Source organism: Hipposideros armiger, unplaced genomic scaffold (assembly GCF_001890085.2).
Source record: "Hipposideros armiger isolate ML-2016 unplaced genomic scaffold, ASM189008v1 scaffold_430, whole genome shotgun sequence".
NCBI lineage: Eukaryota > Metazoa > Chordata > Mammalia > Chiroptera > Hipposideridae > Hipposideros > Hipposideros armiger.
The window spans coordinates 1077156-1101922 of NW_017731780.1; the positions used below are offsets into that span (position 1 = coordinate 1077156).

The window sequence follows — 24767 nt, forward strand, 5'->3', positions numbered from 1 at the left end:
GTCACTCAGCCGGCCCCTAAAATTCTTCATTTTAAAGACAGAGTCCTAAAGGTGGAACTTTTAGGTCAAAAGTTTGACACAAATTTTTGGACATATTGTCAAAAAGAACTGCAGAAAGGTTGTGCCAGTTGATATAAATTCTCAACAGTTATGTATGAAAATGCTTTATTCTTGGGACATGCACCATTCAAGAGATTATTTCTTAAAAATATCTTTTGACAACTCGATAGTGGGACGAGTGATTTCTCATTTAAACTTAATATGCATGCTCTGATTTCTTGATTTGTAGCTTTGTATGTGCTGATTGATCATTTATATCTTATCTCCTGTTAATTGATCATTTCTGGTCACATATTTTGAATGCTGACTATTTTCTTCATCTTAGCATAAGGATTTTCTATATTGTTACATAGTATTCATATCAGTCAGTTAAATTACCATATTCATCAGATGGATGTAGCATAATATACTTAGTATTCCCAATTATTAGACATTTGGATTACTCATTTTTATAACCATGTGACTTTATTAACTAATCATACAGTTAAATTTGGAAAAACTGTCAGTTTGGTTGGTGTGAAATGGGTCTCAGTGTGATGTTATTTACATCACCTTCATCATTAGCAATTTTGAGCTTGTGTTTGTTGATGGTTCAAGTTGACTCTTCTGTTAATTGCTTATTCATATTTTTGATCTTTTTGTTCATAAGGTTGTCTTTTTGTAATTGATTTATAGAAGTTCCTTATATACTCTAGATAATAATCTGCTATCATTTATATGTGTTGTAAATATCCCCTCTCAAGATATTTATATACTGTTCCTAATGTATCTTTTGATTCTCAGAAGTTTCGAGTTGTCAATCTTTCCCATTTGTTTCATGTTTTAGCATATATATATATATGATTTTATTGAGGAATTGGGGGAGGGGAACAGACAAGTTGCTGTCCTTTTGTTCTTCGGTCTAGTTGTGGAGGACGTTGCTTCACTGGCCAATGTTGGTATTATCATTGTGCTCTTCCTGGCTAAGGCAGATCAGTCACCGGCCTCTGGACAGCCGCTTATGGTGGCTCTTGGCAGCTCACGCCAGCTGCCAGTCACTCATAGCTTATGGCAGCCCACTGAAGCTCGGCGACTCACAGCAGCCCAGCTCCAGGTCAAGCTGTTGTTCACCATCTTAGCTGTAGAGGGCGCAGCATCACTGGCCCTAATATGGGATCTGAACCGGGGCACTGCTGCTCAGAGCTGGTGTCCCAAGCCAGCGCTTAACCAATGCGCCACTCGGCTGGCCCAGCATATATATATATGTATATATATATATATATATATATGTGTGTGTGTGTATATATATATATATATATTTATATATATACACATATATATTTATAAAATATATATGTATATATATTTTAAATTCTGGTATATTTGCTAACAATACAATTTAACACTATATAATTTCCATAATTACATTTTAAATAATTATGGTTATTATAGCTTTGTAATAAATCTTAATATTTTACAAGTCAGGTCCTTTCACATTATTCTTCTGAATATCTTGAATTTATAGATTATTTGGGATAGAATGGGTGCTATCATGATAGTGAATTTTCTTCATACTTACACTTAATTCTAACAACCATAACCTTGCACTGTAAGTAAGGCATTTGAAGTCTTTTTGTCTCATTCATTATAGAGTTTCTTACTAATGGAGTCAGATGGTTTGTTCTCATGCTAAAGCTTACCTTTGCAGTCAATTTTTAGTTGAAATGAAAGAAAGGAAAACCTAAGTTTAGTAGAGAAAGTTGGAATTGGATGTCCTTTATTTAAATATGATACACTCTTGGGTGAGGAAGAAAATCTTGTGGAATAATATTTTCTTGGGAACTTAGGTTCTTCCTATTTTTGATGAGATTTTTTTCTTCTAGAATGAGCACAAACATGACTCATATTTAGTCACTTAAGTCCCACAGCAAAACATGAGTTACTCAGCATTTCTTTTCAAAAGTAGCACACAGAAACCAAAACTAACAATATACAAATTGTGTTGAAACAGGAAAGGTGAAAACCTAGGGAATTTTCTGATTTCACAAATATCATTGAAATAGGGAGAAAGATGATGTGCCCTTATTTATTACCAATTTGGAAATACAATAAAAGTTGGTTCTTTCAAAACATTTCTAACAGTCATTTGAGAAGGTTATGTCTTCAGTTATTATTATACTTTGGCTTTTAACCTCATGGTTGAGAAAATGTTTACTTTTTTTCATCTTTTCCAAGAGTTCTTTCTTCTCACAAATTATTTGAGGTAAGTGGGGCTGGTGATGTCATCTGATGGAGAGGGAGCTGTTGCCCATGGTGGATATAAAACCATACATAGAGTACAAAAACTTAGGTTCCAGAACCAGTTCTGCCATTTTCTATTTGTGTGGACAGACTAATTATTATTATCATCAACATCACCTCTAGCATCTATTATTCCTTTCTATAAAACACTGTGAATGGTAATCTAGCTCTCTGAGCTAAGATTTCCATTTGTACCTAACTCTTGAAATTGTCTTTGTTTAAATAAAATAATTAACATTTATTACTAGATTAAACTTTTAGTCTGTTTCTCTTGGAATAAAATTTAAAGTATAATTCAAACCAGTATTTTTTAAAATATTGTTTGTTTTAGTTTTCTATATCTATGTTTTGTGTATTATATATTATTTTATTTATATATAAATCATTTTAAGCTGCTCATTCCCTCTTCTCCCTATTACATTATAAATTCCTTGAAATAAACTTTAGGTCCTAAATATTTAAAAAGAAAGTTGTCTATGTAGATACATCTCAACTCCTGACAAGTAACTTCCATGTTCAGTTGAGTGATTGGTCCTCAATAAATACAGAGGTCTGATTAAGATGTCTGGGATGCCATCTCAGATGGACCTTACCCTGCAATGGAAAATACATTGACTGGAAGGTTATAAGCAGATCAACAAATATCAGTAATCCTGGGAATGTGAAGTCCTAGAGGCCAACAACTCTTTTGTATTTATTACTGCCCTAGCACCTAACATAATGCCTGGCACATAATAAGTCTGAGGTCTGACAATTAAGTTCGCGAACTTGTTGCCATGATGTTGCTGACCTTTTTTTGACATCAGAGGGATTATTCATTATGAATTTGTACCAAACTGGACAAACACTTAACCAAGTTTACTATTTGGAAGTGCTGAAAAGGCTGCGTGAAAAAGTTAGATGACCTAAATTTTCACCAACAATTCATGGCTCTTGCATCACAACAATGCACCAGCTCACACGGCACTGTCTGTGAGGGAGTTTTATAGCCAGTAAACAAATAACTGTATTGGAACATCCTCCCTACTCACCTGATCTGGCTCCCAATGACTTCTTTCTTTACCTGAAGATAAAGGACATATTGAAAGAAAGACATTTTGATGACATTCAGGATATCAAAGGTAATATGATGACAGCTCTGATGGCCATTCCAGAAAAAGTTTCAAAATTGCTTTGAAGGATGGACTAGGTGCTGGCATTGGTGCGTAGCTTCCCAACTGGAGTACTTCGAAGGTGACTGTAGTGGTGTTCAGCAATGAGGCATGTAGCACTTTTTTAGGATGACTTTGCAAACTTCTTCGTCAGACCTATATTCAGTAAAAACTTGTTTAGTGAGTGAAATAATTAACAAAAAAAGATCCCACTTGGCAAGGCCAACCAAGACATTCAGGCACTCCAGGCAGGCTAATTTATTTAGTGGATGACAAAGAAAATAATTTACTTATTAATAAATGATTTCAACTTAATCCACTTTTCATTGGCTCGGGCAGTCAGTGTAAAGAAAATTCAAAAGGAAAGCATTTTCCACTTTTCTGAACTTCTCATTTTCTCTCCTAACCTTCTTATATGAATTCCCAAACCAGACAAAATATTGTGATGTGCATTGAATAGTTTCAGAATTTGGTGGCATAAAAGCACTGTGCTGTGCATTATTCATTGTCAGAGTTTTGACTATAATTGCGTGAGCTTGTTGCAAAAATGACAGCGGTCAATACTCTCCAGGCTTGTTGTTTAAATTTCCACTTGAAAGTGCTGTCTACTTTCATGAAAGCAGATATACTTAGTTTTTTCCTTCTTGGTTAAGAAGTTGTATCTCGAAACCCGACTTCACTTGCGTCATGAGTCTGACTTTTCTCCAAAGGTGTTTTATAGCTCCTCTTAGAGATTCTCATGCAAGTGCTTATCAGAACACCCATAGTTAAGCTCTGACCCATGGGGTCTTTTTCCCTAGACTCCATGCTTATGGAAAAGCAGGAGTCCATGTAACTGGCATTCTTGTGTTCCTAGATGGGAGGCATGACAGCTTGTGTAAGCCCGACTACTGATATCTCGGCTCGGGCTGTGGAGTTCTTGGTCCTGGCACACGCCAACCACAAAGGTGTGCCTTTTCCTTCTCCATGGAGAGAGAGAGAGCCCAGGTGCAATGAGAGGGCAGAGGCTCTTCCAGCTCCTTGTGAAGAAAGAGGGCCCTCAGTAGGTTGAGGCCGAGAGCATCAAGGAGAGTGGGCTCTGGTGTGTGCCTCCTCTCTTGGTGCCATACCAGACATGGTGTACGTAAGAGCCACAGCCTGGGCCAAGCTGGGCATCTTTTGACCTTTGGAGGCCACAACCTGACCTGGCAGGAGCTCCAGAGTTTCTCGCTCATCTCTTTGCTATTCAAAAAGTTCGTATGTAATAAGGATGTTGAGAAATCTCACCCATTACTTCCTTATTCTTAGTTCACTGAATTATAAATAATTTTGCTATTCCTTCGTGTTGTTATAAGGAAGAAAGTAGGTAATCCCCAACTTACTAAAAACCTACCAATTCCCTTGTAAAGCTGTTATTTTAAGAAAATGTTATTAGTCTGGGGCAATGACTGCATGTCTCTTGAACCTCAGACAAGCAGGCGTAGTCTGTGTAGTCATGTCTTAGCCAGCTGACTTAAGGGGGAATCAGACACCAGATTTGCATGGGGACGGAAGCACAGTGTCTTGTGGCAGTGATTCTGGTAAAAGCTCTCTGGGTCCAAATCTGTTATTGGAATGGGATTTTCCTCCAGAGTCATTGCCAGAACCCACGTTAAAGTTTTTGGTAATCTTCCCTAAAATGACTTTGACAATGAAATTACACTTTGAGCCTGGAAATATCACTTGTGTGGCCCCTTTTATCTCCTGCTCGATGTTGTTCATCAGTCCGATGGACAACGAGGGCAGGCAGGCATGGGAGGGCATCATCACAGAGCAATGTATATGAGCTTTGTAGGCTTGGATCTCACTTGTGGTGGGTTTTCATTCCCTTCCGTCTCATCTTTCAGAGTGGAAAGTGGGGACGGTGATGGACAGAAGATATGCAGCTAAAGCATTTCCTCTGTTGCTACACCTGCTTGAAGAGTTCTCTTGAAATGCCCAAGAAGATGCTTGACTTCCAGGAAATGAACAGTTGCTTTGGCAAAGCCCAGGGAACTGCTACCTAAACCATCTTCATATTGCAAAAAGATTGATTGGCTGATGTCAAAGCAAAATATGTCTAGCAACAAATCAACTGACATGACTGTTGCCAACACCAACATTTGTGTCAGACCTAATCATTTATAAAGTGCTTTGTCATGGGTGTTATCTGATTTTATGCTTATGTCAACCCTGTGGGGCAACATATCTGTTTTATATCAGTTTTAGAGGTCAGAAAACCAAAACGCTCCGTGTCCTTTGACTTCCGGAAGGTCATGAAGTTGGCGAATCAACACCAGGTTCTAAACTGCTGATTTCTGACGAAATTGCAAGATCATGCTAAGGCACCAGGGATGCTCCGAGAGAGAGCAAATGATTTCTCACCACTTATAAAATCGACACATAAGAAACAGAAATAAAGCTGTTATGTTGTGTGGTGGGAAATCAGATCTAGAAATTTACATGAGCCTAGAGCTCAGGGAGCAGGCTTCCTGAGGAAGGTGGAATGGGACTGGTTCTTGAAGAATGGATGAGATTTGGGAAGATCAAGGGAAGGGGTTTCCGGGGAGGGCATCCATTAACAGGCAGGAGTGACATAGTGTGTGCAGGGACAGAATGGTGACCTGAAGACATCACCACTGGTGCTTGCATTTTAGGAAGTTGTCTGTCTCCCAATGTCAGGCTATCTTTCAGTGAAAACAGGCAGCTAAAGTTTCCTCTGCTGCCAGGATGCAGAATGGCAATGTGTTCCTTTTGAATGAAAGAAATGTTTGTTTGTCTCCATCTTGCCTCACACGAAGAGCCCTTAGAGAGAAGGGACAGTGCACAAGGACAAGATGCTAAAGATTATTTTGCTTTTCTTTACTATGATTTCATAGAATCAGCAGCATTTCATTTCTTTGAAGTGGCTTTTGGTTTTCTCCCAATAACTTCCTTTAACTTGGTTAAGAAAATGTAAACATGCAACCTGTGGCAGTTTGCAAAACATTGTTACTAGATTGCCTAAAAAAATCCCCTTGTATTTTCTGTGACAGGTTTGTGATTCTTACCCGACTGAGCTGTATGTTCCCAAATCGGCCACGGCACACATCATAGTGGGGAGTTCCAAATTCCGGAGTAGGCGACGATTTCCAGCCCTTTCTTACTACTATAAAGATAACCATGTAAGTCCCAGGCATGCTTTTATTTTATGCTTTGTTTCTTGTTTTATCATCAGTAGGCATTTTCTAGTGGCCAACTGCTCTGCGTGTGTGTTTGAATTCTTAAAGGTATTGCTGCATGCGGTATGAACAACACAACTACACTTGAACACTTATCTCATGTAGAAGTTGACCTTTCACATTTATTTGACTTTAAAGTCATGGGACTGAGTCAGAAAATACTTAAACTGAATCATGCGCGTGAGTGTGTCCTCTTTTAAGTGGTCACCTGGAGCCCTTTTGCAATGCCTATTTTAGAAAAGCCCCCAAATCCATGGCACCTTCTTGTCCTTTTCTTAATGGCAGATTGTTTTGAGTATACTCAGCATAGAAAATCGTTGTTTGTGGAGAGTGGGTTTTATTTTTTTTATATTACTTGTAAGAGCTAGAACTAGGTTTGTCTGCAGCTACCAGAACTAAGTAGCAGTGGCTTCTACAGGGTAGAACTTTTCCTCTGCCATAAAACTCCAAAGGTGGGCAGTCCAGGCCTGGAATCCTGGCTCTCCACCGCTGAGCCCTCAGGGACCCAAGCCCCACGCACCTGTCTGGTCTGCTATGCCTAGGGTTTGGTGTAAGATATGACTTCAGTACCAGCCGTCACCTCCACCCGGCAGCAGGTGGACACCGGAGGGCTAATGATGCACTCACAGCTTTCTGAGGAATGTTTCCGAAACTGTCACATGACACTTCTGCTCACGCCCTTGGTCAGAACTGCACAGGGCCGGTGAGAAAGTATAGCCTTATGGGTAACCTTGTGAACAGTTAAAAACCATGGTTCCATTTCTGTGGAAGATAAGAAAACAAATCTGGGAAGATGAGAATGGTCTTTGCCACCCACTTCAGAAGTTATTTGATTTGAGCCAGGTGAAAAAATTTGGTTTTCAAGATAGGTAATATAATTTTGGACTCAAAGCCAAGTGAGGCTATAAACAATTGCAGCAGGTGTGTGTGTGAGTGTGTATGCCCATGGGTGCCCCTGTCGGCAGGGGGTAGGGTAGGGTCTGCATCAGATTCTAAATGGAGGCTCCTGGAAATACCTCACTCTATGCCAGCTTCACCAGAGCAAGTATATAGTATAGCCTTCTGTGTTGCCTCCTTCGAAGGCAAATATTCATTTAGCTGTGTAAGTTCTGTTAGTTTGTAGTATCAAGAGAGTGAGGTGACACAAGGTGACCCCTGGTTCCTGCAGGAGGATGCAATCGGCTTGTCTGAGTAATTCCATGGGCTGGCAGGGAACTAAAACCCTCTAGTCAGGATGAGCAGGAACTGTGCTTGGTCTGTTGGGAGAAGAATCTTTATCCATGGGAACAGAATGTGGAGGGGAACATACTGTTGGGCCATTTGAGGCCCTCCCAATTTTTTCAGATGTCAAGACAGCACACAGTAATTAATTTTAGGCTTACACCACACATGGGTTATATAGAGCTATCCTGACTCCCTTTGGGTATCACACTATTAACAGCTTTGTAGATCACGGTTAGGGATGTGTAAATGTCACTTGTGTTCAGAAATCTGTGTTTATTTGTTATTTCCAAGCCCTTAGAATTGCTGTATCCTTTGTTCTTTCTTAAGTATTTAATGATTTTTAAGAAAACAGTTTTGCTTTAAATTGTTAATTGCATGGTCCCCCAAAATCACAGTACAGACTTCTGGGAAACCATTCTCTAGAAGATTTCCAAAGAGGCAATTTTCCTTAAAAAATAATACAGACCTTCTTGCCCTCTCCTTTTATCACTAATGTTTATTGAAATTTACTGTGTGCTGGGTACAGTTCTAGGAGTATTATATCCCTCATCATATCCTGTAGTTTTCATATAATTATCTCCATATTATAGTTGAGAAAACCAAGGTTCCGAAACAATAGGAAAATTACCCAAGATCCCAGAGCAAGGGAGAGCCAATCTTGGAATAAAAACCAGATCTTCTTGAATGCCACATCCTAATTCTGTACCATGCATCCTGACATATTTCTGCACATGGGAGCTATATTATTTTGGTTAAGAACCCAGGATCAGGAAATATTTTGCCTGGATTCGATTCCTGGCTTCCCCAATTACTTACTAGCTGTGTGATCTTGAGCAAGTTACTTCACCTCTCTGTGTCCTGGTTGCCTCATCTATAGAATAATCAATCTTACTGTATATGGTAAATGGGGAGATTAAATTAAAAAATGAAGATTCTTTGTATTAGCACCCACCACATAGTAAACATTCAAAATCTGTTGGATACTTTATTAGTAGCATTGTAAATGAGGGGCTCTCGTGACAGTTTACCATTGAGGAGTTTTATCTCTGCTCTCAGGTGGCTGACATCAGTAAGAAATGCTTCCAGGTAATGGTGTTATTCTCTCAACAGACTGACTAACTGGGGTGTATGCAGTGTGGACAAAAACACTTAGAGACTACTTACTGCTCTGTACAAAATTGATGACTATATGCTAGCAGTCATTGAGTCAATGAAGAATTCTATTTGAGCATATCTGTAGATTATTAAGAAAATATAACTATGACGTATTAAAATGTAGCCTGCTTAATATTGATATATCTGGTTGAATGTATTGATAGCATTTCATAGTATAACTCTGTTCTGACTTAACCCTTCACTGAACGCTAGCTGTTCTCCACCTGAAGGTAATATAATAGTAATCATTGTTCATTTACCTGGTTTCATTTTGTAACTGGAGTCCCAGGAGTTCAGTGAGTTTAGGTGTGGGGTGCGCATTCTAAAATACATTGTCACTATTTAAATATTATATGTTCCCTTCCCCATCTAGCTCTTCTGATAGAATCTAAGAAATTGCCAGTGGCAGATGTCCTTAACTCGTATTTCTTTAACCCAAATAAATTGTCAGATAAAGCCAGCTCAAAATCGTTCTCTCTGGAGTCAGAGTTCCCTCAGAGCAGGGAGGCAGACCCTGACCCCTTTGAAGACCAGGAGACACAGGCCCCTGGATGAAGGACTGTGAAAAGCCATGTGTGGCAACATGCTTTCTATCCATTGGATGCAGCTGCCTTTTGTTTCCCAACCCACTTCGGTCCCTAACTTCGCCTTTCTCCTGGACCTCCCTCTAGCTGTCTGTCCTCTCGTCCATGTTCAGACCTTAGGGTCCCTTTCTCCTCCGCATGGCAGTTGAACTTCTGCTGCAAACAATTTAAGAATTAAACAGCCCTGGAGCAACTCTGCTGGCCCTTTGCTTTGCTTCCCTCTTTCTCATGCACTGCCCTCCTGAATTCTGACCCAGGCTGCAGCCCTGAGTTCCTTGAACCACCTCACTAGTTGCCGCTCTCTGTTACAGACTCATACCAGAACCCTCAGACAGCTGCCCAGCTATGGGTCTAGCTATTCTGTGATTCTCAGTCCTGCCAGCAGATCCTCAGCTGAAGGATGGCATAGTTAGTGAGAGAGGTCCTGGCCTTCTCTGATGAGGAGTACCAAAGTTCACCTTTTTCTGGAGAATTCCAACTCTCGCCGACTTGTCCTGGGTTGAGCTTTAGGGACAGTTCAGCTGTACTTGAACTCAGAGTTAGGGTGCCTTTTCCTGGATAGAGTCCTGCAGCGCAGGTGCCCTGAGCAGGCTATGTGGGGACTACATAAACTTTTGCAGTAAAAGTTGCCCCTGCTCAGCTTGGCCAGAGTGAAAGGGTTCTCCTCCTGAGTGACCACTGCTGCCTCCATCCTCTTGCACCGTGGACTCATGGTCGCAGTGCATACTCCTAGAAAGAGCCATTCCTATATTGTATTTGGTAACTTGAGTTTAATTTAAATGTTAAAATCTGAGTCCATAAAAAGCACTTTGCCATGAATATATAAATTTTGGAGCTTTAAGGTTGTCTGTCCTTGCCTATTCAGAACTTGGGGAAATGTTTATGCTATTGTATATGTCTTACAAAACAATATATTCTGCTGGAATTGCAGGATAGGGAAATTGCAGAATAGAATGCAGATTGATTTCAAAGAAACCCCTTGCTTTTAATGTGCTTGGGTCAGCCGAGGTATGTGCCTGGTATCCTTAGGTGCCACAGCCAGCGGCAGCCTGTGCTGTCATCACAGTGAAAGCTCTCCCATTTAGGATTAGAATTGGTTTACAGTATATCTGATGTTTTTAAATGGGCTAGTTAAAAAAGATGGAAAACATTTTAAAAATATGCTTTTTTGTTTGTTTTTTACTATAGTTTTGCCATTAACGCCTATACATTTTAGGAAAATAGTTATTTACTTTATAGTTCTACCTTCAGGAGGAAAATGAAACAATACTCATGAAAAAAGGAAGTAGGTGATTTAAATGGCTTTAAATTTCATACTTTGGATCCTGTTCAAACATCCTTACACGTTCTAATTTCTTACCCAGAGAACTTTTTGGCACTGCTTGCCCTTGCATTGTTCCCTTTGACTTGAATTACACAGGAACCAACCTCGATTTCCAGAAGGCATTAGCATGATACTTTGACAAGCCCATGTTGTGTAGATAGCCTAGCCTAGCAGGTCCCTGGTGGGTGTAGTTGCACAGTTGCCTGACGCTGCCGTGTCGCCTCCTCTCTCCCTGCAGGCCTCCATCTGTCGGAGCAGCCAGCCCCTGTCAGGCTTCAGTGCCCGGTGCCTGGAGGATGAGCAGATGCTCCAGGCCATCAGGAAAGCCAACCCAGGAAGCGACTTCATTTACGTCGTTGACACTCGGCCCAAAGTAAGTGTGACCATCCTGATGCATGTCTTTGCAGCCTGAATCATGAGATGAGACCCGCGGCAAAGCTAAGTGACTACCCGGTCAGGTTGCTTCACCTGCGAAGGGGCTGTTCCTCTTTGCGCAGTCAGCAGTTGGCTGCCCTGCATGGCTACTTCCTGAGTGTCCTAAGTTCCTGACTCAGTCAGGTACTTTTGATATTTCCCCTGCTGCAAGCATGGTGCTGGGTACATAGTGAGTGCATCAAATTCATGCAGTTTTGTTTTGGAGATCACTCTCCTAAATAGGCCAAATAGTTTTGGGTTCAGTTCTAAAATGACCTTACCTGCTTGGACAATATGAAATTTATTATGGGGCTCCTGCAGTTCAATTTTTGTGAGATGTTCAGCTATATTATTTCAAATACAGCTTGAAGTGATCTTTATCTATGACTTGGAAATATTTACAAAATATAATGTTAAGTAAAAAAAGTCACAAAATAATATGTATCCTATTGTGTTTATGTATAAAAACCCCCAAACTATAGGAATGTAAACAAAATGTATTAAAATAGAAAAAGATCTGGAAGGATAAACACCAACCTATTAAAATTCTATGGAGAAGGGAGGATTTGAGGAGGTAGAGAACTTTCTATTTGTCTCTTGTTTGAAAATATTATTTTACAATTACGCATGTATTCATATATTAATGCGATCATTTAATAAAACAGCCAATAGGAAATAATAGATCTAGCCCTCAAGAGGTATGCCAAGTCCACCTCAACTTACCTCCCTCTCACTTTTACATTTTAACTCTAGTTAGCATTAAGTTCAGTATAATTTCCAGTTTTATTCCTTTGACCCATGTTTTTCTTTGTAAACCAGTCAAAAAATGGAATCCTCAGAGGGATGTGCCAGTGAACATGTGGAAACAAAATCACCTATATGTTCATGAAACGTATAGGACAAAATGAGTAGACAGGGCACAATGGCCTTTAATCAACATATTTAGCATTTTAATTGCTTTCTAATAATGAAAATATACCTAGACTTATTACTGATGAAAGAGAGAGGTACACACATCTCTTTCTTTCCATATGGGTATGGTAAGGTGTCCAAGATAGACTATTAAACAACAAGAGTGAGAAACAGAAAATATGTGCGGTATAATCCCATTTATGTAATAATAATTATATTCTTAAAATCATATGTTGTTCATCACACTGAAAAAAAATTGAGGGCATGTATAATGGACTGTTAATAGTGGATTTTCCTGTGGGGTGAGAGGAGGATTTTTAGAAACCTTTACTTTAAAACCTTAGTTTGAAAAATTTTTTTTTTTTAAGATTTTTATTGGGGAATTGGGGGGATGGGAGCAGTGCTGGGGAACTGGGGGAAGGGGAACAGACAAGTTGCTGTCATTTTGTTCTTCAGTCTAGTTGTGGAGGACGTTGCTTCACTGGCCCAAGTTGGCACCATCATTGTGCTCTTCCCGGGTGAGGCAGATCAGTCACCGGCTTCTGGATGGCCGCTCACTGTGCGGCTGCTGGCCACTCACGCTGGCTGCTGGCCGCTCACGTTGACTACTGGCTACACACGGAAGCCCATGGCAACCCACTGCCACAGGGGCTGCAGCCTATGCCATCTGGGGTGACTCACAGCAGCCCAGCTCCAGGCTGAGCTGTTGTTCAGCATCTTAGTTCTAGAGGGCAGTGTCACTGGCCCTCATATGGGGGATCTGAACCTGGGCCCTCTGGCGTCCCAAGCCAGTTCTTAACCATCGCGCCACTCGGCCGGCCCAGTTTGAAATTTTTTTTAATCATGAAAAGGTTAAAAGAGCACAAGAACTTTAAATGTTAAACATAGTTACCATATGACTCAAGAATTCCACTCCTAACTCAAGAGAACTGAAAACATATGTCCACAAAAAAACTTGTACATGAATATTTATTCTTTATTAATAATAGCCCAAGGTAAAAACAACCAAATGTCTACTAACTGAGAATGGATTAATAAAATGTGGTATATTCATTCAATAGTGTTTGGTTATAGAAAGGAATAGAGTACTGATACATGCTCCAACATGGATGAAGCTTGAAAATGTTATGCTAAGTGAAAGAAGTCAGTTACAGAGGACACGTATTGTACGATTCCATTTATATGCAATGTTCAAAACAGACAAATCCGTAGAGACAGAAGGTAGATCGGTGGTTGCTTAGGGCTAAGGGAACGGGAGGAAATGGGGGGTGACAGCTAATGGGTAGTGTTGCTTTTTGGGATGATTAAAATGTTCTAACAATAGATTGTCATGATGGTTGCACAACTCTGTGAACAAACCAAACACCATTGAATTGTATACTAAATGGATGAATTGTATGTCATGTGAATTATATGTCAATGAAGCTATTTTATAAAAGAACAGAAGGACATAAGAGCAAACATGATGGAGGAAATATGATCAACAGCCTAAGTCACTTAAAAGTATGCAGTGACATTAACAATAGTGATGTTAAGAATAGACCTAGTCTGTACTCCTGGGTGATTATAAAAAATAATGAGAACTGGATACTATCCATTGTGTAGGCACTCAGACCCTGGCAGTTTTCACTGCTTCCCTCATGTCATTACATTTTGTGATTCATGATCTAGATAATTTAATTTGATGTTTTCCTGGTGTAAGATCAGTGCCTTAGTCATACCCTTGACCTCAAAACACTTCCCTCCGCTCCTGGTGGAAGTGCCGCTATGGGACACATGTGGGTGGCGCGGTGAGGATGGAGTTACTCTCAGAAGCCAGATCAGCAGACCAATCGTTGGAGGTCAACGATAAAACAGATGAAACAGATGTTACAGCTAGACCACATTCTAACAGATTATATGTAAAGGATATCCTTCTTTTTAGATAAATTCTCAAAGCACAGCATATAGGTATGGGTTTCTGACTGGGGGAAAAAAAACAGAGTCTCTGCTTGAAGATTCCCACCTGAAAGATGCCAGAAAAATCTCCGACTTTTGCTTTTCTCTTTTGATTTGTGCTTTTCTTTCTGGCTCATTATGCTTTAACCCCTTCCTTCTAACCTTCACTGTTTTCCTTCTTCTTCCGTTTGTGTAAGTCAATTGGAGCTGTTCTGAATTTCCTAAACAGTCAGAAATGACATAGTGGATGCCTGCTTCTTAGACATATATACTGAAGACAAGACAAGGCAAGACAAGACAAGACAAGAAGATCAAGGAAAGACATGGGCTTTACCGAATTGGGGTGTCCTTCTCCTATCGTGTTTTCCCAGGTGTAAAGAAAGATAAACAGATTTGCCTACTAACTTAAGGGCCAGTGATGCAAGTGTGTACTATGTTATGTAAACCTTCTGGGAAATGTGGCAGCTGTTGAGCCGGGCATATTCCAGATTTAAAATAAATTAATCCAAAGGATTTGATTTGAAGTGGTATATTTAGCGCTAAGTGTGTTTACTCTCAGCAATAAGAAGTTTGATGCTGATCCAGTAAAGAAAATTGTGTCTCATACAAGTTGTGCCCTCTTCTCATATTACCCATGTGCGTACACACACACACACACACACACACACACACACACACACACTCCACATGTTTTAAACTGTTTGCTTAGAGCTTTCATTCTATTAAAGATTATATCTGTTGAGTTTTGTTCCAGAGTGTGTTAGGCTTCCTTGGTAGCCAGCAGACCGAGTTCATGTTTGTAATGGATGGTGGGCAGTGGCAAATGGGGCATTGCCCAGGTTTGCTCACAGTTTTCACTAAAAAGAGGAAGGGTTAGGTGGCAGCCTGGCTCATCCTTGTCCTTTTAGCAGGGCTCGACCCATATGTTGCCTGTTCAGATGAAAGCCATCCGAATGGCTTGTTGGCATTAAAATCTTGAGAGGTAAAGGCAGTGAGATCCTCAACAGGCATTGAATATCCACTCAAAAAAAAAAAAACTATCCCCTTGAGGTCATACATTACTGCTAGGATTTGGTGCATTAAGAAGATACGAAACAGTTGTTGAATTATAAAATGAGAGATAATCCATTTTGCCTCAGCCATGTTCATGACTTTATCAAATGCATTTGTTCTGGGACTTTGCTGAGCTTGTAAACATGCCAGGCACTTTCTCATTTAATTCTTATAATAATCTTGCAAATTGGGAGATTTTTTTTTCTACTTATGGATAAGGTCTCCTTATGGATACGGTAGCTTTAAGAAAGGTTAAATGATTCACCCAAGGTCACCTAGTTCAGGGCAGAGCCCAGATTCTCGGACACCAAAGCCCATTCTCCTGTTTGACCATGGTGCTGTCTGTTGACAAAGATCTCCAGGGGAGCCTTGTGTCCACTGTCAGGCCCAGGAGGATTGACCCCTCTGAGCACAGACTCAGTGAAGCTAGAGACTCAGAGCTGAAGGACCAACCACAAGCTCAACCAAAGTCAGGCCAGGGCCAGAGGAGCAAGGAGGCCTCTGAGCTGTGCTGGCGCCAGCTCCTCTGAAGGAAGTGTGGGCATAAAGAGAAGGGGTGAGGGAAGGCGGGCTCTCGCCTGTGCCAGTGCTCAGCCTTTTATCCTTGCTCCTTCTCCAAAGGCAGTCCTGCGGTTATTGCGTCTCATTTCGCCTTGTAAGCGATTTTTTCGTTGTATAGATAGGCTTTCACATTGGAAGCTTTTCTTTTTTCCCTTTAATTACAAGCATCAGTTATTAGGTGGTTTCTACTCACTGAATCATGTGAGGTGGGGGGATCTGAGATAATCAGTTGTAAAGGTTGGGGTGCCTGAAAGAGGAGAATCTAGGACCTCCTAGGACCAACCGTTCTAGTGGGATGTGTAGCTTACTTGCTGATGAGCCCCGCTGGTAGTGAGCAAGCGAAAGGGAACTGGAGAGGACAGCAGTGGGACAGTCTGTTTTCCCTCTCTTTGGCAGGACAAGGATGGAGGAATATCCTGTGGGTCAGGTGAACACTGAGGAAGGATGCTGTTTATGAGCCAGTTGCTGTTATCACTCCTAAGAGGGCTTGCCCCGTGGAGCTCCCAGCTGCAAGTGACTGGGTCACTGAGGGGGTTGGAATAGGCTCAAGCCAAGGTGGCTCTCCCATATCAGTGAGCTGTGGACTTCCTGTCCCCAAGAGTCCACAGACATGCCTTAGGAGATTCGGCATGTGGACACTTAGGCTGGAGGGGACCGTGACGGTCAGTCAGTGTTAACCAGAGAAGCAATGGAGAGAGAATTGCAGTCTTGTCCAGCTTTGTAAAGAGGTATTACCTCTTCTCTTATCCCTCCTAGATAGAGCCAGATAGAGCCTAGGGCAAGGAAGAGGAGGGGGTACCAGAGCAGACCCTTCCCCAGTCCAAACAGCCTATAATGAGGGGAAGAGATAATTTTGCATCACACTTGGGACTGGAATTTTAAATTGAACTAGATGGTGATTTCCTATCTGAGTGTAATCCGAAAGCTATTACTTCTGCCTAATATGTTCTTAGGGGGCAGAAAGAGAGAGTTTTGAATAGCACAGTTGTAGATACAGAAATAAGATCATCTATTTTCATGTAGATTTTACATGTTAAGATTCTTTATTTCACCAGTTTCAGATGGAGGGAGAGAAAAGAGCCATCGTGTGACACTCTGTACGAGAATGTGGCCCAATCCTCGTGCCGCCAAGATCAGCTTCTATGCCCATTTCCCAACCACATCAGATCAGGTCCCGTCATTACTGCAGTATAGAATGTACTCTGCTGAAATCTTAGACGCCAGGACTAAGATAGTGAGCAGGCTGACCTTTAACTTGATGTCAAGATTATTATTGATTTCATGGTTTTGATATGTTTAATTGATTGGTTCAGGGCTAGAGGAAGAATTTGATTTTATTTCTTAACATTCTTGGCCTGTTAACCTCTCAGCTTCATTCCATTTTGTTTGGTCGGTCAGCCAGTCAATAAATCTTCATTGAGTGCCTGTCCAGTGCCAGGCCGAGCCGTGGGGATACGGTTATAAACAAGACAGACAAGCTCCCAGTGGAGCTTATGTCCTCTCTGCCATTCCAGCGGACCCCTGTGTCATGGGCACTGAATCTCAAATTTTTCAATTTTACCTGCTCAGAATCTTTCAGATGCTCTCTACTGCCACAGATGAAGTCTAAGCTTCTTAACTGAGCCTGTTTGTAGAGGACCCTAAATATTTTCTAGCTTCTTCTCTTGCTACTGCTACCATACATGAACCTTCCACTCTGTTCGCACTGGTTGGCTCTCCAGTACCCACCTGCTCCTTTGATTTCTGTCCCCCACCACTTCTTTCTTTCTGTTTTATCTGGAATACCCTTCCCTTTCTCTCTATGCTCCTAGAGTATTACAGTCCATCTCAAGTTCTCCTTCTTTCACGAAACATTGCCCTTGATTCCCTGGGCCACATGGGGCTGTTCCCAATTTGAACTTCTGCCACTGTCACTGCCTCTTACCAGTCATTCAGTTCTTGCCCAGTCCTGGTGGGTATTGTCCATTACTATTTGGTGGTATGTGCTTTCATTTATACACTCAATGATAAGCTTATGGTGGGAGGAACAGTTCAGTCATCATGTTATTTTTTTCAGGGTCTGGCACACAGTAGGTGTCCATGAAGTGTTTGTTGAGAAATGGTGGGTCCTTTTGGTTTCATTTACAAGCTTTTCTGTACCCAAAGATACTGAGATTATCAGATAGCAGAGTGACCTTGGGCTAGAAAACAGGATACTCTTTCCAGTCCAATTTTTCATTGGTCTGTTGTGTTCCTTAAGCATAAATTGAAACTGAAATTAAAATTCTGTTGTTTTATCTGCTTGAGAATTTTTAGGACCTGAAATTAAAATTCTATTGTTTTATCTGTTTGAGGCTATTTAGGAGCTGAAATTAATAGCTTTTCCTTTAGTTATTAAATGGAGTTCTCAGCCAAAGGAACAGGGGACCAAATTAGACTTCCTAATAGTGTTTTGTTTATATAAGGGACACTATCACGTCTTGAATTTTTATTTATTATAAAACTGCATTTCCTGCTTTGAGGGTTCAGCTTTTGCCACAGTATGAAAGGTCCTATGAAATATGAGGAAAGCTTTAGAAAGTACCCTTTGAATGGTAGGTTAAATAGTGCCACCTTCTGTTCATGATGAGAAACACCATTGCCTTTCAAGAGGCCATCTTGTGTTGCTTCTTTGCTTTTAAAGACTACCAATAAGGGCCGGCGGAGTGGTGCGTTGGTTAAGAGCTGGCTTGGGAGGCCAGAGGGCCCCGGTTGGATCCCACATATGAGGGCCAGTGACACACTGCCCTCTACAGCTAAGATGCTGAACAACAGCTCAACCTGAAGCTGGGCTGCCATGAGTTGCTCAGCAGCCCTGTTGCCATGGGCTATCGTGTGTAGCCAGCAGCCAGCGTGAGCAGTGAGCAGTGAGCAGTGAGCAGTGAGCAGTGAGCAGTGAGCAGTGAGCAGTGAGCAGTGAGCAGTGAGCAGTGAGCAGCCAGCAGCCACCGTGAGCGGCTATCCAGAAGCCAGCAAGTGATCTGCCTTGTCCAGGAAGAGCGCAATGATGGTGCCAGCTTGGGTCAGTGAAGCAACGTCCTCCACAACTAAACTGAAGAACAAAACGACAGCAACTTGTCTGTTCCCCTACTCGCAATTCCCCAGCACTGTTCCCATTCCCCAATTCCCCAATAAAAATCTTTAAAAAATAAATAAAATAAAATAAAAATAAATAAAGATTACTAATAAATTTTCCCAAGTCATGGGTAGTCAGCTATTTAAAAATTGGGCAAAGTCCTAATTATAGATTTAAATGATAATAATAATAATAATAATAATAATAATAATAATAATAGTATTGGAGGTTTTATTCATTGAACTGTTTAAAAAGAGTATTTCTGTGATACGTTGTGAGTACGCCTCACTTGAATTATTTAAGATAGAGAGTGAACCCAAGGTTCATGTAGCAGAGGATACTTGCAAGTATCCTAGTAAAAAGCTTGTTGTAAACAATAAGCCAGTAGCTTTGGAAAATAATTATACAAATCATTGACATTTTATAATAGTAAGTTTCTTAATAATAATGTCTAAAGGTAATTGTAGAAAAAGAATTCCCCTTAAAATATTTAAAAATTTTATAGCATGAACATAAGTTTTCTTAAAAATAACATTATTTTTAATATTTTTTCTTGATTAAGACCAAACTCTTTATTCTCACGGCCTGCTTAGGAGAAAGGGGACACTCTTTTGTAAACTGGAAACAGTATCCTGATGGGCTAATGTGCCTCAGCTGATGTCCCATGAGCTGAGTCATGGAGCAGGACTGTGAAAATGTGACGACCTATGTGCCAGCCTGAGCCCTTTATGTCCAAGGCTGCCCTCAGGTGTTTTCTTTTTCCCTTCTAATATGTTTTATTTCTGTTATTTAAATCACAAACCTCATATATCTTCTTTGTAACAAGGAATACAGGAATATCTAAAGTAGTATTGAGGGCCGGCCGAGTGACGCGTTGGTTAAGAGTTGGCTTGGGATGCCAGCTCTGAGCAGCACGTCCCCGGTTCAAATCCCACTTGAGGGCCAGTGATGCTGCGCCCTCTACAGCTAAGATGGTGAACGACAGTTCGACCTGGAGCTGGGCTGCCTTGAGTCACCGGCGACAGCGTAGGCTGCAGTGGGGCTGCAGTGGGCTGCTGTAAAGCTACCATGAGCGGCTTGCAGCCAGCGTTAGCGGCCGTGAGCCACTGTGAGCCACCGTGAGTGTCCAGTGGCTGGTGACTGACTGCCTCAGCCGGGAAGAGCACAATGATCACAATACCAACATGGCCAGTGAAGCGGCGTCCTCCACAACTAGACTACAGAACAAAAGGACAGCAACTTGTCTGTTCCCCTTCCCTGATTCCCCAGCACTGTTCCTCTCACTCCAATTCCCCAATAAAATCTTTAAAAAATAAATAAATAAAAATAAAGTAGTATTGATAGTGTCCCCCTGCCACTCACCACTCTACCTTTCTGCTGAAATGACTGCCAATTTCTTATAGTCTTCCATACCTTTTTATTCTGCTTAATCAAACATGCATAAACATAAATATATATCTGTGGGTTGTTTTTTTTTAGTTGTTTTTTTTTAAATTGGGAATTGGGGGGTGGAAACAGCACTGGGAAATTGGGGGAAGGGGAACAGACAAGGCGCTGTCGTTTTGTTCCTCAGTCTAGTTGTGGAGGACGTTGCTCCACTGGCCCAACTTGACACCATCATTGCACTCCTCCCGGGCAAGGCAGATCAGTTGCCAGCCTCTGGATGGCTGCTCATGGCGGCTGCTGGCTGCTCACGCTGGCTGCTTGCTATACATGGTAGCCCATGGCATACGAAAAAATAAAATAATTGTATGACTATTATTCTGTAATTTAATCTTTTCACTTAACATGTCATGGACCAGTTCCCAGTCTGTCTCTCTCTCTCCATAAAATACACACACACACACACACACACACACACACACACACACACACACACAAATATATATACACATATATAAATATATATATACATATATGCATATATATATTTTTTTCTTGGTACTATTAGTAGTCCAGGGCATGAATATACCATAATTTATCTAATCATAGCCTTATTGAATTATTCATAGGTTTTCAGTTTTTTACTTTTATAAAAAAAAGTCCCAATAAACAACATTCTTGGACATCTATCTTTAGGTGCTGGTACTTTTAAGTGTGTTAGATTCTCACAAGTAGGACATCTGGGTCAAAGAATGTATGTTTCTAACTTAATTTAGCTTTTTAAACTTAGCTTTTCAAAAAGTCTTTATTAATGTCCTCCAGTACTGCATTGTGACCCTAAAAAGTGACATTTTTTCAGGTGGTGAGTCCTTGGTGTTAGTTCTCTGCCTGGGAGAGCTCCCTCTGCCCTTTGTGGCAGAGGAAGAGAATGGCCAGTGAATACTGTTTTCTAGGATGTGATTACCCTCTTAGCCAAACAGCAAGAACTGTGTATTAGAAATAATGCATCCATTCTAGAAATCTATGTATTTCTCAGCTAAGGCAGGACTTGTCCCTTTCTTGATTTTAGTTACACAGGATCAGGGCAAAAAATGCATTTCTTCAAAGTCTATTATCATTGAACCCTGTTTGCACTAGGATACCCCCACTTCTCGTATACACAATTATGGTAATGAAAATGATCGACAAGCCCTTTTAATAGGTCTCTAGATTTAAATAAGGTGGCTGGAGGACATGCCTTGAGATTTAGCATCTGCCTGCCCTCTTTTCATTGTATTCAGTGGTCCTGCTCAAGGTTTAATTGGATGTCTGGGGCATTCTTGCAGACAAATTAGAATGATGCAGCCATTCCTATTTGATGATGTGCTTAACTGCAGTAGAATACTGGGAGATACCATAATTTGACTTAAAGACCTTTTTGTTGACAGCTATGCCTGCTGATATTCTTCTGCCTACCTACAGGTTGTAATGTTGGGTATTAAATCAGGGGAACTCGTCTGTCGCAGAATTCCATATTTGCTTCCGCATCTGTGACTGGGAGCTGTGAGAGAAACCTCCAGAAGTGTTTATCCATAGAATGCTCCTTCCCACCTCAGAAGATGTTTCCCACATCAACGGGTTTATGTTGAATATAAGCTCAGCACGTGTGTCTGAAACCACATAGCTCAGCACAGTGCACCAGGGAGGGACTTAAAACATGTTATATTTCTGCCATGACTTTAAACATTTTTGTGGACTTTCATGAAATGTTTTGGTTGTTTCATGTCCTGAATGTAACTCTGGTGACTCGGTGATTTGCTGTCCACGGCAGCTTAATGCCATGGCCAATCGCGCTGCAGGGAAAGGCTACGAGAATGAAGACAACTATTCCAACATCAAGTTTCAGTTTATCGGGATAGAGAACATCCACGTCATGAGGAACAGTCTGCAAAAAATGCTGGAAGGTAAGCCATTTCCTTATGCACAGAGTTAAAAACAATGCAGTTAAATGTTTTAATGCCAAAACGGAATAAGATAGCCTTTTGATTTTAAAATTGTGTTTTTACCATGATGCTGTTTACATCGGTAGGATAAGTTGGGAAGAATATCGTATGGTAGCGACTCTTTAAACATTTAACAGCCTTTCTCGTATTTTTGGTGTCACCAAAAGTGGTTTTGTCACTTGGTTAGTGGTCAGGCACTTTCCAGAGGTACGTAACATCTGAGATAAAAGCTCACAGGGATATTTTTTCTTTTTCCTTTATAATATTAGTTTGATCCACATTCAAGGCCATTTGGATATACAGCAATCCTCCAGTTTAAGCAGCAGCCCACTGATCTTGTATGGGGATGAGGTTCATAAACTGAGTCTGAGCTGAATGGCCATTAGAAGGGAGGATGTTCAAGGTCCCTGTCCTCATTTTTAAACAGCAGTAACCATGGGAATGCGCCCACACATAAACCACCCCCACTCACCCCACAGCCATGTTCACCACGACACACACACACACACAGACGGACATACTCACCAGAAAGGAAATTACAAAGACTGATTATGTAACATAGAAGAGGCATTCATGGGGCCAAACCAGCCATAAGCTGGTTAGCAGAAATTCTGCATTTCAAGCAAAACCAGCTTCACTGACTGCTCATGCTCCTTGTGATGACAAAGGCCCATGGAGGAATCTGCTACCGTGGTCCACCACTTCTAGCTCTAGTGGAAACCAAAGAGAAAGAGGAAGATTTGTGCCTTGGGAACCTGGAGAGGTTGTCAATGCTGCACTTGCACTTGAGGGGAAAGCCCTGTAGACAGGGAGCTGAGTGGTAGGAAAGCAGCTGTCTGAATAGGAAATGTGGGGTCTGGAAGGAACAAAGACAAAGAGAGTGCTGAGTGATTTTTTGCAGGAGACACATTTGCCCTCAGTGACTTAGGCCGTTCTCTGCTTGATCAGATCAACAGGGCATAGTGAGAGCCTGACAGTGGGGCTGGAGCAACTTGAGTGTCACAGACAGGTATCATTTCCATTCTCTTTCCTGGATTCCCTGGGTCATCTCAGTCATTGTGAAACTTTGAGCGCATCTGTTACTTTCTCTGGGGCTCTGCTACCTGCTGTAACATAGAGGATTGGACTAATGGCTTCTTCCAGCCGTGACAGCCTGTGAAATCTACAAATTGATGCTCCTAGTTGCAAACACTTCAACATTGAGCATTTGAATGGTTAAAAGGAATCTCTTCCTGCATCTGAAAAAGTCATGGCCCCCAGAGGCCACTCCATCTTACTTCCTCAGGAAATTTGCCTCTTCTCAGGTCACCATAACGGTACCTGGGCCTGATTGTTTGAGCTTCTTAAACCTCTGGAGATTATCCTGGGCAGTTTGCTTTTTAGGAGTCGAAAAACTGGATTTGCTTGGTTCTGTTCTTGCAAGGATAGTCTAATTCTAGTATGAAGACTGTTCATCATGATCAGAAGCATTAAAAAATATATAGATTGCTGTGCTTTATATGTTTCATTTCATAATTTCATAACCTGACTTTCGAGAACATATATTTTCTTCTATGCAGAAAGCAGCTCCTTAAGAGTCCTTATAACATATCATTTTGACTTTAGATTTTAAGTGAGCATTTGTTTGGTTTCTTATTGGGGACCATCTCTGGACCTTCTACCTATGGTCTGCCTCACTGTTTCTAAAGGAGGTCCAGAGGGCAGGTCCTTCTCTGTTTTATAAGGGATCACGGTGCTTCTGCATCACTTTTCCAGTTCTGTGTCAGTGCAATGAGCAAGGACAGCTTTCTGGATGCCTTTCAGGGAACTTGACCAATGTTTGACTATGTGTTTTTACCAAGTAAATTATAAACCACTGTGAGGCCTCAGCTGATGAAGTGATGCAAGCAGACCCACCTTCTGAGTTGCTTCCTCCTTTGAACAAGCCATCCTTGGCATTAGAGACTTGACTGCTGGTCACTTGGGAGGAAGAGGAATAGTACATTTCATTCATGATTATTATCTTCCATCTTTTTTTTTAGCACTGTTATTGATATTATTAAAATAGATACTGAGTAACAGGACAATAATTGTTTGCATTCCAGCTGCAAATAGTTCTGTCTGTGATTAAGAGCTGCGGGATATTTCATCAGAAACGGTAATCTAGGACCAAGCTCATATCCTGTGTAGGTCCTTTGATTTAATTTTATTTGATTTATAAGTTCTAAATCAAACTGTTTTGTAGTAGTCATACTTGCTAATCAGATAATGACTCCTTTTAGTAATGTAGCAGTTTTATAATTCATCAAGTGCTTTCCACAGTAGCGTCCTTTTGATTATATAGATAATTGGTTTTTCCCTCAAATAAGAAAAGGATGCCATATATATATATATATATATATATATATATATATATATATATATATATATATATATATATATATATATATATATG

The 24767-nt window shown here is 40.9% G+C and overlaps 1 protein-coding gene across 4 annotated transcripts in view; it reads left to right on the forward strand.

The window, feature by feature from the left end:
* The window catches only part of MTMR7 (myotubularin related protein 7), a 106596-nt gene that overhangs the window by 57865 nt on the left and 23964 nt on the right, over window positions 1-24767 (forward strand). For 3 of the 4 annotated variants that reach the window (XM_019664761.1, XM_019664762.1, XM_019664763.1), the window contains 3 exons: window positions 6524-6652; window positions 11235-11369; window positions 22162-22294. In XM_019664761.1, the coding sequence (XP_019520306.1) occupies window positions 6524-6652; window positions 11235-11369; window positions 22162-22294 (397 nt within the window). Of the gene's footprint in view, window positions 1-6523; window positions 6653-11234; window positions 11370-22104; window positions 22295-24767 lie in introns of all 4 variants that reach the window. The other variant, XM_019664760.1, reaches the window with a different exon arrangement.